The sequence below is a fragment of the Octopus sinensis genome, linkage group LG2 (genome assembly GCF_006345805.1).
Source record: "Octopus sinensis linkage group LG2, ASM634580v1, whole genome shotgun sequence".
In the NCBI taxonomy this organism is placed as follows: domain Eukaryota; kingdom Metazoa; phylum Mollusca; class Cephalopoda; order Octopoda; family Octopodidae; genus Octopus; species Octopus sinensis.
In genome coordinates this window covers 50,699,697-50,715,124 of record NC_042998.1, presented here as the reverse complement: position 1 = coordinate 50,715,124, position 15,428 = coordinate 50,699,697, and the positions used below count along the sequence as shown (strand labels likewise).

General features: G+C 37.4%; 1 protein-coding gene across 1 annotated transcript in view; it reads right to left on the bottom strand.

Moving 5' to 3' along the window:
• LOC115232444 (protein pygopus) overlaps positions 1–15,428 on the bottom strand; it is a 55,420-nt gene that overhangs the window by 17,461 nt on the left and 22,531 nt on the right. The window contains exon 2 of the mRNA XM_029802321.2: positions 9,928–9,992. Coding sequence (XP_029658181.1) covers positions 9,928–9,992 — 65 coding nt within the window. The remainder of the gene's footprint in view (positions 1–9,927; positions 9,993–15,428) is intronic.

The following is a 15,428-nucleotide window of genomic DNA, read 5'->3' as shown; positions in this document are numbered from 1 at the left end:
GGCAGAATATAAGAACTTCCCAAATAAACTGGCGCTAATATTTCGGCTAAACAACTCAAGGTAAAATAAATGACTCACAAAGGGATTTAAAATATCAAAGACCGAAAAACATAAGCCCTTCCCTTGATGTTTGACAGAAGAAAAACAAAAGAATGCTGACTAGAGATATTCTTTTGGAACTAACACATTCTTGTAAATAAACTGGCACGAGAGAGTGAGTCCCTTCACGTGCAAGAAATAGCAACCAAATCACACTCAAACTACACCTACCATTATGGAAAGGGAAGGAAACATCTGATATTGTAGTCTTAGATATGCAATGCATTAACACACAAAGGCTATGACTGCAACCGGTTTTACCATAATTAAGCTTAGTCATGGCTGACCTGGAACTAAACTCCAAGAATAAAATTATCTGAATTATGAGGTAGAATAGCTGTGAGGTTTAGGTTCTTGGTGTCAGACCACAATGTTATTAAGTTTGGCGTTACTACATTTCTTGTTCTGTGCCTCAGTAAGGCATCTAATTCTTACTGCTTACAAGGGGCTAAACATAGAGGGGACAAACAAGGACAGACAAAGGGATTAAGTCGACCTTGGTGGAATTTGAACTCAGAACGTAACGGCAGACGAAATACCGCTAAGCATTTTTCCCAGCTCGCCGCCTCAAAAGTAAGGCATCTAATTCTATTGGTTTCAGTTTACCAGACAGAAGAAAAATCAGCTCTACAGTCTACAGTACCCAGAAATAAAACTGGGTTTGCATAGGGCCAACTGCACTACCAAGAAAAAGGCAAAGTTACAGACACATTGCTGAAAATTCAAAACAAAAATGACCTGGGAGAGGATGACAGCTCAGAGAAAGTGAAAAGGTTAAGTGAAAAATTATGGTACATCCTATCAAGACATACTTGTCTGCAAGTGGTGGCTGTGCAATTTTGTCTTTTTGTTTCCTGAGAATACTAGCAACATTAGACATTTTGGGTTGAATAGGACAATTTATGGTTGGCTTAATGCAGTTTAGAAGGAAGAACTGACAGGAAACATTTATAAACTCAAGTATGATAGGTTGAGATAATTGTGGTGTAAATTGGTTTGCTGCGAGGAAAAAGACAAGACAAAAGTTTCAAGCAGAACTCTAAACGAATAGTAATGTTTTGTGACGGTATCAGGTAGAGAGAGGGGAGGTTATGTGTTCAGTAGCAGTGAGAGAAGGGAGAAAATCAATGAGAACACTAGAAATTTTGAAAAAAACAAAGAAATAAGGGAGAGAAACAAAAAGAACTTGCTGAAGGAAATACAAGATGATTAACAAGAACATTCACTGTAATAATATATAGTAATAAGTAGTAACATATATATATATATATATATATATATACGCACACACACACACATATATATGAGTTTGTAGGGATATATTATTCAGGTAGATACGGTGTTAGCTCTCTGTTTGGTCCTAGATACCAGCTAACCACAATGGTCAGTGTCCAATGCCAGTGCCTACAATGAGTTATTAGTCACTGGTAAATTCTCCCATCGCGTAATTCTGTGTGTCCTACTCAGGACTGCATAAAGGTTCCTTAGAGAGTATAATAATAATAATGAGTATGGGGACTTGGACATTCATTATTTTTACTTTCAAAAAGTAGTTTGTTAATATGAAAAGTTTGGAAACCTCCCAGTCATAAATTTATGTCAACATCACCTTAATGACAAAAATACAGAAGTATCTATGAAATTAGTTTTTAAACTTCTTGTGGTGATGGAATCCACCAGAATAAAATAGTAATCAAAGGGGTCCATAGATAAAAAAAAAAATGGTTGAGAAATACCTTAGTAATGCATTTCTTAAAATAATGTAAATTGAGGCTAAGACAGATCTAACAGTAATTGACAATGAATGTCACCTCTGGGTAATGGTAACATGAACCTTTCTATAAACAAATCAGTCTCATCAACTGGCAATATATATGTATATATATATATATATATATATATTGTTGTAAGGGACTCATTTACTTAATTCAATCCTGTAAATAACAAAGAAAATATTAAGAGATGAGAAGCAAGCCCAAGTAGTTGAGTGAATACATCAATATCAGTGCTATGTGCATAAGTGAGCATGCATACAAAGACATACCAGCATTTAGTGCACTATTAATATACAACACTGAGAAATGACAATGCATAATTTAAACTGGCTTGACTGTCAAATCAGAACCCTGTCCAATATTCCCACCGTCCCCATCGATCATTACTACAAAGCTAGATAAGAGCATCTGAACAGAGAATTACAAGCACTGAATGTGTGTGTGTTGTTGTCATCGTTATCATTATTATTGTACATTTGCTGTTCCATGCATGCATGGGTCAGCTGGAATTTATTGGGGAAGATTTTCTACTCCCAAATGCCTTTCCTGTCACCAAACCTCATCAGTTTCCAAGCAAAGCAATGTTTTCCCATGGCCAGACAGGTTTTTTTATGGAAGACTGGACGTGAACAATATTGCTTGTATAAGGGCAGGGGCTTGTTTGCAACCTTCACATGATGTCAAGACAAAGACACACACAACAGGCTTCTTTCAGTTTCTATCAACCAAGCTCACTCAGACCATATAATTTCACAGTTAGGAAGGAATCTTCTTATTCTATACTAGCAGTATCACCCAGCATTGCTCGGGTTTGTTTCGACCCTTTAGAATTGGAATTTTTGAATAGTAAAAATTTTGCATTATGTAGCTTGTTATTCTCTTTAAGTGAACATTTTTCTGGTTGGAATACACTGAAAAATGGCGACACAGCAGTAAAAAAATCGTAAAAAATAGGGATTTTTGTAGAAAAAAAGCACCTTTTTGATGTAAATAATTTTTGGTGTTAACATGGTCCGATTTGAATTTTTTCTTCTACGGAAGGAAGAGCAAGCCTTCTTCTATCATACTCTCAATTTTGGTCAACTTACGCTGCAGGGTCTCGGAGGAGATAGTGTTAGTTGAAGGCTACCAAACCTGCCACACACAGACAACTTCAGCTTTATATATATAGAGAAGAGATTGGTACAATAGAACTACTTATTTGATAAGTTACTTCCATACAAAAGGCTTCCGATCATTCACAGTTACTCAACAACAACAACAACAAATACTACAACATCAACTACAACAACAACAAGATGCCTATAAAAAACAATGTAAAGATATAGTGAATATGAGAATGTAAAATGCATTTGGTCGGGACAATTTCAGATTCCTAAATACACTTTCTACAATAAATAATACATAAGAATCTAACGACTGATTAACGACATAACAGTGAGTAAAATATCTTCTATATACAGTGCAGGACTGGTTAAAGAAGTGACTGTTATTCAACGAACATTAAGGTCAGTTTGCCTAATATCTAAGTGTATTCGAAGGGTTTTGTCAGGTGGCTTTCCTTAACAGAAATGACAAAGGTGCAGTGCTATCCAATAAAATATATGTTACCTGGACCCTAGGGAGTAATAAAATCCCTAGTGAAAGCTGATCGTTTACATTTTTGTTTTAAGTGTTTTGATAATATATAAATTTTGTTAACTGTTGTTGGTACAACTTCTGACGGCAAGTCAGTTTGACGGGGACTAACGATATATTGGGCCGCTAAATACAGAAAAAAATAAAAAGAAAAAAATAAATGATTATAACAATAAAAAAAATTCTAAAGGGGAAAAGTAACAAAAAGAGAAACATTATGCATACTGTTTCTTAAATTATGAAATTTATGTAAAAACAAATAAATCCCAGTCTCTCACCATACACATTCTCTCTCTCTCAAAAAAAAAAAAAAAAAGGAAAAAGAAAGGAAAAAAAGAAAAAGGAAAGGCAAGAAGTAGAATCCTACTTTTCTCTAAAAGAATCTACTCTCTTTACTCTTTAACTTGTTTCAGTCATTTGACTGTGGCCATGCTTGAGCACCACCTTTAGTCGAGGAAATCGATCCCAGGACTTATTCTTTGTAAGCCTAGTACTTATTCTATCGGTCTCTTTTGCCGAACTGCTAAGTTACGGGGACGTAAACACACCACCATCGGTTGTCAAGCGATGTTGGGGGACAAAGACACACAAACATACACATATATATACGACGGGTTTCTTTCAGTTTCCATTTGGTCGGCCCGAGGCTATAGTAGAAGACACTTGCCCAAAGTGCCACGCAGTGGGACTGAACCCAGAACCATGTGGTTGGTAAGCAAGCTACTTACCACACAGCCACTCCTGCGCCTATACTAATATTTCTTTCTAATTCTGATACAAAGCCAGCGATTTTGAGAGTAGGTGGGAGTCAGTTATACTGACCCTTGTACTCAACTAGTATTTATCTTATCAATCCTGAAAGGATGAAAGGCAAAGTCGACCTCAGTAGAATTTTTAATTTTATCCAAATTCCATAGTCATTCCGTTAACTCACTGTCTTAATCTGGAATATAATATGGAAGCATAACTACATATCTCTTAATCTATATATATACAAAGCTGAAGTTGTCTGTGTGGCAGGTTTGGTAGCCTTCAACTAACACTATCTCCTCCGAGACCCTGTGGCTCAAGTTGACCAAAATTGAAAGTATGATAGAAGGTTTGCTCTTCATTCCGTAGAAGAAAAAATTCAAATCAGACCATGTTAACACCAAAAATTATTTACATCAAAGAGGTGCTTTTTTTCTATGAAAATTCCTATTTTTTACGATTTTTTTTACTGCTGTGTCGCCATTTTTTGGTGTATTTCAACCAGAAAAATGTTCACTTAAAGAGAATAACAAGTTACATAATGCAAAATTTTTACTTTTCAAAAATTCCAATTCTAAAGGTTCGAAACAAACCCGAGCAATACTGCTAGTAAATAAATAAGAATAAAAATCACCCCATTATTTGTAACAAAAAGTTGATCTAAAGTGTAATGAAGATAAATTTAAACAATTGGGTTTTCTTGCAAGCCATCTATTACATGTAGATACATTTTCATCATTATCTACTAAAAGGTGTAAATTCTAAAACGCTATAACTATTATAGGTGACGTAGTTGCTCTACGGTTTTACAAGAGTGAAGGCATGTGGCTTAGTGGTTAGGGGTATTTGACTCACAGCTGTAAGGTTGTGAGTTCAATCCCTGGCAATACGTGTCCTTGAGCAAGGCATTTTATTTCACATTGCTTCAGCCCATTTCCCTGCCAAAAATGAGTAGTATTTGTATTTCAACAGACCGGCCTTGTCACATTCTGTGTCATGCTGAAACTCCCTCGACAACTACTACGTTAAGGGTATGCATGTCCGTGGAGTGCTCAGCCACTTGCACATTAATTTCATGAGCAGGCTGTTCCATTGATTGGATTAACTGGAAACCTTGTCACTGTAATCAATAAAGTGCCAGCAATGTTTTTCAAGGAAGCCTCTACAAGGTAGCTTGAACTGTTAGAAATAGTAGTCAAACCTCACTCTTCTATCTTAAAAAAGGCAGGATGACCTTGGATGGAATACTTAGGATTCATGGTATGAAATTCTAGTTAAAACAACCATTCAATTGAAAACTGATTGACCTGAGCAACTGGAACAGCAGACCCAATCTGGTTGATCCCAAATGAAAAATTCATAAGTGGGGGTGATTCTTGATTTTATCTCATTTAATTTGAGCAATTTTCAAAACTGCTCTAAGATTCTCAAGTTATTTTCCTACTTCCTTTTTACTAGTTTCTGCCACTGGATTGAGGTCATGCTGGGGCATCACTTTCAAGTTTATAATTGATTATAATGACTCCAGTTCTTAAACCATTCATGATGTAATGTCCGGAGGCTGACTGAAATCTTGTGAGTGGATATGGTCAATGGAAACTAAAAGTAGCTCATTGTACATATATATATATATATGCATGTGTCTTTTTTGTCCCCCACCACTGCTTGAGAACTGACGTTGGTGTGTTTATGTCCCTGTAACCTTAGTAGTTCAGCAAAACAAACCGATAAAATAAGTACTGGACTTTAAAAAAAAAAAGCCCTGTGGTTGATTTGTCTGACTAAAACCCTTCAAGACAATACTCCAGCATGGCCACAGTCAAATGGCTGAAACAAGTAAAAGGTATAGTACTTATTCAATCTTAATTAAATGTAAAATGAAAACTAAATTTTTGTGTATTAAAGGATTAACTAGTATTTATTTTATTGATTTCAAGAGAATGAAAACTGAAGTTGACCTGATTGGGATCAAAACTCACAACTAAATATCACAAAGAAGTTTTGTCAGATCCTCTACATATTATGCCATCTATTCTATTTTTTTTTACTTTCTCAGCACTATTTCCTACCATTGGTAACATCATTCTTTATATCATCTCATTTTTCACTGACCAAGTATAGCACAAAGATAGATAGGGGCTAGCTAGGTCAATGTTTGTTGCCTTCAGGATGAGAAACTCAGAAAACAAACTCATTTCATAATCACTGATAATCCTACAAGTGTTCTGTGCACTCCTAATCTTTATATTCACTACCAACACAGTATCTTAGTTATCTATTAATTAACAGAGAACACGTCAAAAAAAGGGGAAATAATAATAATCCTGTCAACTATAGGTGCAAGGCCTGAAATTCTGTGGGAGGAACAAGTCAATTACATCAATCCGAGTACTCAACTGGTACTTAATTTATTGACCCCGAAAGGATGAAAGGCAAAACTGAACTTGGTAGAATTGGAACTCAGAACAAAGTGGCAGACAAAATACCGCTCAGCATTTTGCCCAGCATGCTAACGATTATGCCAGCTCACTGCCTTAATAATAATAACAATCCTTTCTACTAAAGGCACAAGGCCTGAAATTTGCAGGGTGGGAACTAGTCGATTTCATCGACCCCAGCATTTCACTGGTACTTAATTCATCGACCCCAAAAAGATGAAAGGCAAACCTTGGTGGAATTTGAACTCAGAACGTAGCAATGGGAAAAATACTGCTAAGCATTTCATCCAGCATGTTAACAATTCAGCAAAGGCCGTGATACAGTACTAGGTAGTGACTCTCATGGATTAACTGGTTGCAAGTGTTAACATGTATGTGTTTTGTCTTGATGTAAAAGATAGGCTACAGCAAATATTCTGCTCAATGCCACAGATCTTAACCAGCAGAACATGTCCCTTAGTGGCTGACAAAATGTGCATCTCTGATCATGAGCAGTGTGTGTGTGTGTATGTATTGTGCCAGTGGCACACTGAAAGTACCCAGCAAACACAGTAAGTGGTTGCCGTTAGGAAGGGCATCCAACTATAGAAACCAGGCCAAAAAATCAGCAATGGTCATACCAGCCAACCCATGCCAGCATGGAAAACAGACGTTAAAGGATGATGATGATGATGGTATGTGTGTGTGTGATTTATACTTGTGTTTGTCTCCAACTACCACTCGACAACTGGTGTTTTGTTTGCTTATGTCTACGTAACTAAGTGGTCTAGCAAAAAGGGAGATCAATAAGATAAGTACTAAGCTTTAAAAAACATAAGTACTGGGAAGAGGGTCAGTTTGTATGACTAATGCTTTCAAGGCCATGGATCAGCATGGCTGCAAATCCAATGACTGAAACAAGTAAAAGATGAAGATAAACAGAGAGAGGTTTTGAATATTGAATAGTTTTGAGAACAATATACACACATACTATAGTTGGCCTGGGGCTATAATCTTTTCTACTCTAGGCACAAGGCCCGAAATTTTGGAGGAGGGGGCCAGCCAATTAGATTGACCCAGTACGCAACTGGTACTTAATTTATCGACCCTGAAAGGTAAAGTCAACTTCAGCAGAATTTGAACCCAAAACGTAAAGATGAATGAAATACTGCTAACGTTTCTGCCAGCTCGCAGCCTTTGGCCTGGGGCTATAATAGAAAACACTCTCCTAAGGTGCCACACCAACACTATGGTCTTTCAGTTTCCATTTACCATATCCACTCACAAGGCTCATAGAAAGCACTCTCCTAAGGTGCCACACAGGGGACTGAACCTTGAACCATGTGTTTAGGAAACAAACTTCTTACCACACAGCCACGCCTGCACTTGTAGAAATAAAATGTGCAGTGAGGGTCAATATATTGATCCATTTAACTGTTAAAAATTTGTTAATATAGGACATAAGTCCATGCCCCTGCTACTCAAGCAGTGTTAATGCAGACATGTAAAGACAAACAGACACATACACACATATATACAAATAATAGACTTTGGTACCGTTCCCATCTACCAAATTACACTCACAAGGTATTAGTCAACTTGAGGTTAGAGTAGAAAACATTAACCCTGAGTACCATACAATGGAGTTGAACCCAAAACTATATGGTTATAAAGAGAACTTCTTAACCACAGGGCCATACAAGAGTTTAGTCCATCTAATCCATTTCAGTATCCGGATGGTAATCTATTTATCTTTGTTGTTGTTTAGCTGCAGGTCAGTTTTGATTGAGTAGATGTGTGATGAAAGACATTCCAACAGTGACCATCCTGTATTTCATCTTTTTATTTCTTTATTACAGAAAAAAAAAGGGTAAAGACCCTCTCTGGTCATGAATAACCATGAGATTGCCCCTAGAAAGTTAGCCTCCAAGGAACAAGCCCAAGCAAGATTGTTTTATGGAAGACCAACAGTTGCCCACGCATACCAGCCTCCCCTCTTCATGCCACTGATGTTATCCGAGGGAAAAGCAAAGGATGATACCACTTGGAACCAGTGATGTCACAACTCATTTCTACAGCTGAGTGAACTGGAGCAACGTGAAATAAAGTGTATTGCTCAAGAACACAACACACAATGCAATCTAAGAACTGAACTCACTGCCTCATGATTGTGTGGCCAACGCTCAAACCACTGAGACATGTGCTTTTTTTTTTATTAGATATAGTATAGCTAAGATGCACTACATTGGATACACTATATCAAGTGTTTCTTTTCTCTTTTTTTTTTTTTTTTGCAGGATGAAAGATGAAACCTGAAGGAGATTTGGCAGCGATTTCTAGCAAATCAGTTGAGCTGTAGAGGCTCCCTTGTTACTTAGTCGTAATTTACTTTATATTAATGCTGGGGAACTACAGACACAGACAGCTGAGGTAAACTTGAAACAGTTGACAAAGCTGAGTGAGAAACATTACCAGTATTTCCTGGTTTAGAGCCCCAAGAGCATTGTCTTTGTATTTTATAAATTCACTGTTCTGTTTTATTAGAACCAATACAAGCTTGTAATCGTTTTAGTGGTGGCTAGCAGAGTTTTATTGAGATAATGAGAGCAGACATTACAGCACTTAAATGTCCAAAGTTGCTTGTCTTCTCTTTCAGTAGGAGATCCCATTGTCCAAAACAGAAGTTAAACCTGTAGTCAGGTGGTGTGTATTACTATATACTACCATTATATTAAGCATTGCTGTTTTTGAAAAGAACACCTTGAAACACCATTTTTGTTGTTCTTTAAACCTAACGAGGTCCTAATGAAGCAGGACTGTGGTGAAAGGCAATCAAACTATGACCATCCTGTCTTCTATTTTTCTTTCAAGGAAGAGTATATCTTGTACTAAACTCTACAATGTGCAATTTTTTTTAATGATAATATTTTGAAGATGTTCATTTTCTGGGAGGTCAGACATTTTTCAGTCTTATTCTGACCTCGTCAGCTTTGACCATTATTTGCTGAAGTAATGATAAATGAATCATTAAGTAACTATACATATTTTTAGTAAAGGAAAAGAGAACAGTGTAGAAATTAAAGAAATCAAGAAATATATTAGTCTGCTGCTATCTTTTACAGTATGAAAAAAGTAAAAAAAGCCTTTGCAAAGAAAAGAAGCAATGAAATGATAAGGTAAATACAATTACAGAGATGGAGGAAAGCAAGGTGGCAAAGCAGGTGAAGTAAACAAAGTGATGACTGTACCTGTGAGTTGATTGGTGTGGGCGTTGCATTCTGAAGCTTAAGTGCTCTTTGATTCCGGACATCAGCTGAAAAATAATAATAATAATAATAATAACAATAACAACAACAATAATAATGATGGTTTCAAATTTTGCCACAAGGGCAGCCATTTTGGAGGAGAGGATGAGTCGATTACATCAACCCCAGTGTTTTTACTGGTACTTAATTTATTGACCCCGAAAGAATGAAAGGTAAAGTTGACCTCGGTGGAATTTGAATTCAGAACGTTGAGGCAGACAAAATACAACTCAGCATTTCATCCGGTGTGCTAAAGATTCTGCCAGCTTGCTGCCTGATTATAATAATAATAATCCTTTCTACTATAGGCACAAGGCCTGAAATTTGTAGGGAGAGAGTAAGTTGATCGCATTGACCACAGTACTTGTTTGGTACTTAATTTAGCGACCCTGAAAGGATGAAAGGCAAAGTCAACATCAGCAGAATATAAAGATGGTACTTATTTTATTGACCCAGAACATAAAGATGGTGCTGGCAGAAACTTTAGCACGCCGGGTGAAATGCGTAACCGTATTTCGTCTGTCGCTACGTTGTGAGTTCAAATTCCGCCGAGGTCGACTTTGCCTTTCATCCTTTCGGGGTCGATAAATTAAGTACCAGTTACGCACTGGGGTCGATGTAATCGACTTAATACCTATGTCTGTCCTTGTTTGTCCCCTCTGTGTTTAGCCCCTTGTGGGTAATAAAGAAATAGTTACTTATTTTATTGACCCAGAAAGGATGAATGGCAAAGTCGACCTTGGTGGAATTTGAAATCAGAATGAAGTGATGGTTGAAATACCACTAAACATTTTGTCCAGTGTGCTAACAATTCTGCCAGCTCACCATGATGATGATGATAATTTCTTTTATTTGCCACCAGGGCAAAGGATGATGGGGACATCAGACTAGGGTGTCAGATGAAGGGGACATTACAAAGACAGGTTACACAAAGAGTTGGCGTTTACACAGAAATCAACGAAGATAAAAAAGGAAATGTTATAAAAGACATACACAATAGACAAATAAAAATGATATGGTCCCCACCACCAGATACAAGAAAAGTTGCCCCACAAAAAGCCAATCAAGGAACTCCACAGATCCAAGATCATCTTAGTCACCAAGGCTATGCATCTTCTCCCAAGTGATCATCAACATCATCATCATCCAGTGTTTTAAATCCAATGGATGAAGATAGTTGTGTGAAAAAGTGCCACACCCTGGCAGTCGAGGGATCCTGTGGAAGAAGCAGACCCAGGAAAACCTGGGATGAGGTGGTGAAGCACGACCTTCGAACTTTAGGTCTCACTGAGGAAATGACGAGAGACCGAGACCTCTGGAAGTATGCTGTGCGTGAGAAGACCCGGCAGGACAAGTGAGACCATAACCCGTGGCCTTCTACACGAGATGTAGCCAGTCCACTTATGCATACCTTCCCTTCTTGAGACACAAAACTCTACTTGTGAAGACCTGTTGAGGTAAGTCAGAATCAGAATCGAAATCGATCAGTGGAAATTGCAGCTGAGATACCAGTGCCGGTGGCACGTAAGAGAACCATCCGAACGTGGCCGTTGCTAGCGCCGCCCCAACTGGCCTTGTGCCGGTGGCACGTAAAAAGCACCATCCGTTTGTGGCACATAAAAAGAACCATCCGATCATGGCCGTTTGCCAGATTTGTCTGGCACGTAAAAAGCACCCACTACACTCATGGAGTGGTTGGCGTTAGGAAGGGCATCCAGCCATAGAAACATTGCCAGATCAGACTGGGCCTGGTGCAGCCTTCTGGCTTCCCAGACCCCAGTTGAACCGTCCAACCCATGCTAGCATGGAAAGCGGACGCTAAACAATGATGATGATGATGATGATGATTCTGTCCACGTCAACGAGGGTGGCCAGATCTACCTCAATGCCATAGCAATCAAGGTAGGCGGGTGCAGCCCATCCCAAACTTTGGGCTAGATGGTGCCCATTCTCCTCTGCTATCATGAAACTTTTTTGGAGCTGGATTTTCTATGGGAAGCATGCCCTTGCTTACCTCTAACTTCAGTTTCTAGACATGAGTGGTCCTGAGACCAAGGTCTCTACCATGAATTTTAAGAAATGTGGTGGAAAACTAGCTCAGGAAGGCAGGGATGCTACTCCCTGAGACTCCTTTCGGAGCCTCGCTCCCAAGTATCATTCCTTAATCTACAAGAGCATGCCGAGAGAAGACATTCACTCCACCCATTTTGTGCCACTGTCATGTTCCCAAGCATTATAGTAAAGGCAACCATCTCACACTGCTTTCTCTTCCTTTCCATGAAGAAACTTTAATAAGTCAACAAGGGCTTGACCAAATAGTGAAGTGTTTCTCAAGCTAAAACAACATGTTTTGCAAAGAACATTCAAAAAGGCAAACTTAGCAAATTTTGCAAAGTGCAACACACACCAAACTCCCAAAACTTAAATCACTTACGCACCATTACAGATCAATGAAAGATATTACACTTGAATACTGAGCTCTGTTTCTCCTATTAATACTATTAAATACACATACACACACTAATAACCTGTTGTCAGAACTCCTCTCTCTCTAGATTTTGGTTTCTGTCACTTTCTGTCTGGGGTTCTTTATGGCCACTCATGTGTGCAATCTGTATTAACATACATATTCTGTATATATTGTGTTTTATATAAGGATTCATCACATGCCCATCTGTAAACACATATATGCACAAAATTCTTTCAGTTTCCATCTGCCAAATTCAGTCACAAGGTTTTAGTTAACACAGAGGTTACAGAAAAAAGATTTGATCAAGGTGACCTGAACCCAAGACCATATGGTTGGGAAGCAAGCTTCTTAATCACACAACCACATAGTGGCCATGTTGGGGCACCACCTTCACACAACCACATAGTGGCCATGTTGGGGCACTACCTTGAAGGATTTAGCCAAGGAAATCGCCCCCAGTACTTATTTTTTTCTGTAAACCTGGTACTTATCCTATTAGTCGCTTTTGCCACACTGCTAATTAATGGGGACATAAACAAACCAACACCATGTTGTCAAATGGTGGCAGGGAGAAAACACACACTCGCATACACACACATATATGATTTGCTTCTTTCAATTTCTGTCTATCAAATCCACTCACAAGGCTTTGGTTGGCCCAAGGCTAAAGTAGAAAACATTTGCTCAAAGTACCACACAAATAGGACTAAACCTGTAACCTTGCAGTTACAAAACCAACTTCTTACCACATAAATATGCCTGCATCTATATGTGTATAATAAAATGCATACATTTTATTGATAATTTACAGTAAGTGAAACAAAGCCCTATTTGAATTCTCTGATGAAACCTGACAGTTATAGACTCAAAATTCTTTCAACAGTGCTTACCAAAAATACAAAAATTACAAAAAAGAAAACAGAAAACGCAAACAAATGCTTGATGCTAAAATGGAGATAAAAGCCACCCCTGCCCCAATCCTGCAATCAAAATGGACAACAACAAAACACACACATGCATATATCTTCATTCTTAAAGGTAGACCGGATATTGCTTATAATAGTATGTTGGGAAAATACGAAATATATTAAAATCCCAAATGAAAGAATCACTTTATTGGTTAGAAATCTACCTAGTAATTGGTAATGTGAAGAATGAAGACAGAAGAATAGGTTAGAAGGAGAGGAGAGGGAGGTGACTAGTTCTGAATGGCACTAATTTACCATTACATTCCTTTTAACTGTTTTCTTTTGTTTGTTTGTTTTTCTGCTTTATATTTTTATTATTAAACTGATTTATTCATTCTGACTTCACACAAAAATACATTACCAATTTATACAATACACTTCTATTGTTGCCTGAATATCTCTAAAAAAAGAGCATAATATTTCTCAAACCATCAATATAAAAAAAAAAAAATAATATTATTATTATTATCATTATAAAGGCAGTGGAGCTAGCAGAGTCATTAGCATACTGGATGAAATGCTTAGCAGCATTTCTTTCCGTTGTTGTTCTGAGTTCAAATCCCACTGGAATCTACTTTGTCTTTTAACTTTTTGAGGTTAATAAAGTAAGTACCAGCTGAATACTGGGATCGATGTAATTGACTATTCACCTTCCCCAAAATTTCAGGCCTTGTTCCAATAGTTCTTAAATTATTATTATTACACAGTTCCACTTGCATAATGTGGAACAACCTGAAGCTATGTTAGAAGACACTTGTATGAGGTATGGCATAGAGAAACTGATCTCAAAATCATGCGACTTGTGAAACAAACTTCTTACCCCACCACCATGTTTGTAAGTTTAGAGACTCCGTGTTATGACCAGGATTAACAGCTATACCAAAATTTGCCCTAGATTCAATACAAAGGTAGCGTAATGATGTATCCAATGCCATCCCTCCAACACTGCCACGAGTGCTATATCATCTGTATGATGTGGTAAATATTCCATCAACATTGCCCAAATGATATAGGTATCATCTTTAAAATTCATCTGAGGCTTGGCCCCCATGCTGTCCATTCACTACAGAAATCATGTTCATGTTGTATCATAGCACTACGTCAAACCTAGTTCATCTCAACTGGCCCTGCTTTCTTCAACATCGTGCCAGCACACATTAACCCTTTCGTTACTATATTTCTGACCAAAATACACCCCTCATGAGTTTCAATTAAATTCTAAAATAATCATGAATCTAGGCTTGTTTCATTAAATAACTGTAACTTTTTTACTTATCAACATATTAATGTGATATTTGGAACATAATTAAAGAAAGGGTTCTTAATCAATTCTATTGCATAACTTTTGTCTCAAAGTGACTTTAATTACAGGTAAATCCAGGTAAATTGAGCAAAAGGTAAAAATATTAAAATTTTGTTTAAACATCATCAGCTAATATTCAAAATTTTGATAAAGAAGAATTGTGCACATCACTATATCATCAGTTGAATTTAATGCACAACAGGTGTACCATAAAGAAATCAGTCAAAAAATAATATACGGCCCTGGTTATGGTATGGAAGTGATAAATTCCAGACCACATCGTTCCCTAGGCCATGCTGACTAACATTATTTTCCCTGTATAACAATTAAATCCACGCAGTACCCAGTATTTGCTTCACAAATTTTCCGAAATTTGAACCCCCATTTTGTGTTTGTTTACGTTCTGCGTAAGTTTGTTTCCGCATTGATCGCTTCAAACAATAACTTCCAGACCACATCATACCCTAAGCCATGCTGACTAACATTAGTTTCCCTGTATAAAAACTAAATACACAACAGTACCCAGTATTTGTTTCACAAATTTTCCAATTTGGAATCAATGCTTGATAACATGAAACTCCTATCTATTTTCAAAGTTGAAGAAAAATCGATGCCGAAAAAAATGTGAAAAAAAATCTCCCAAAATTCAAGGAATTAAAATTACACGTAGATGAACTGTTTACGAAGCATAATCACGTGTTTT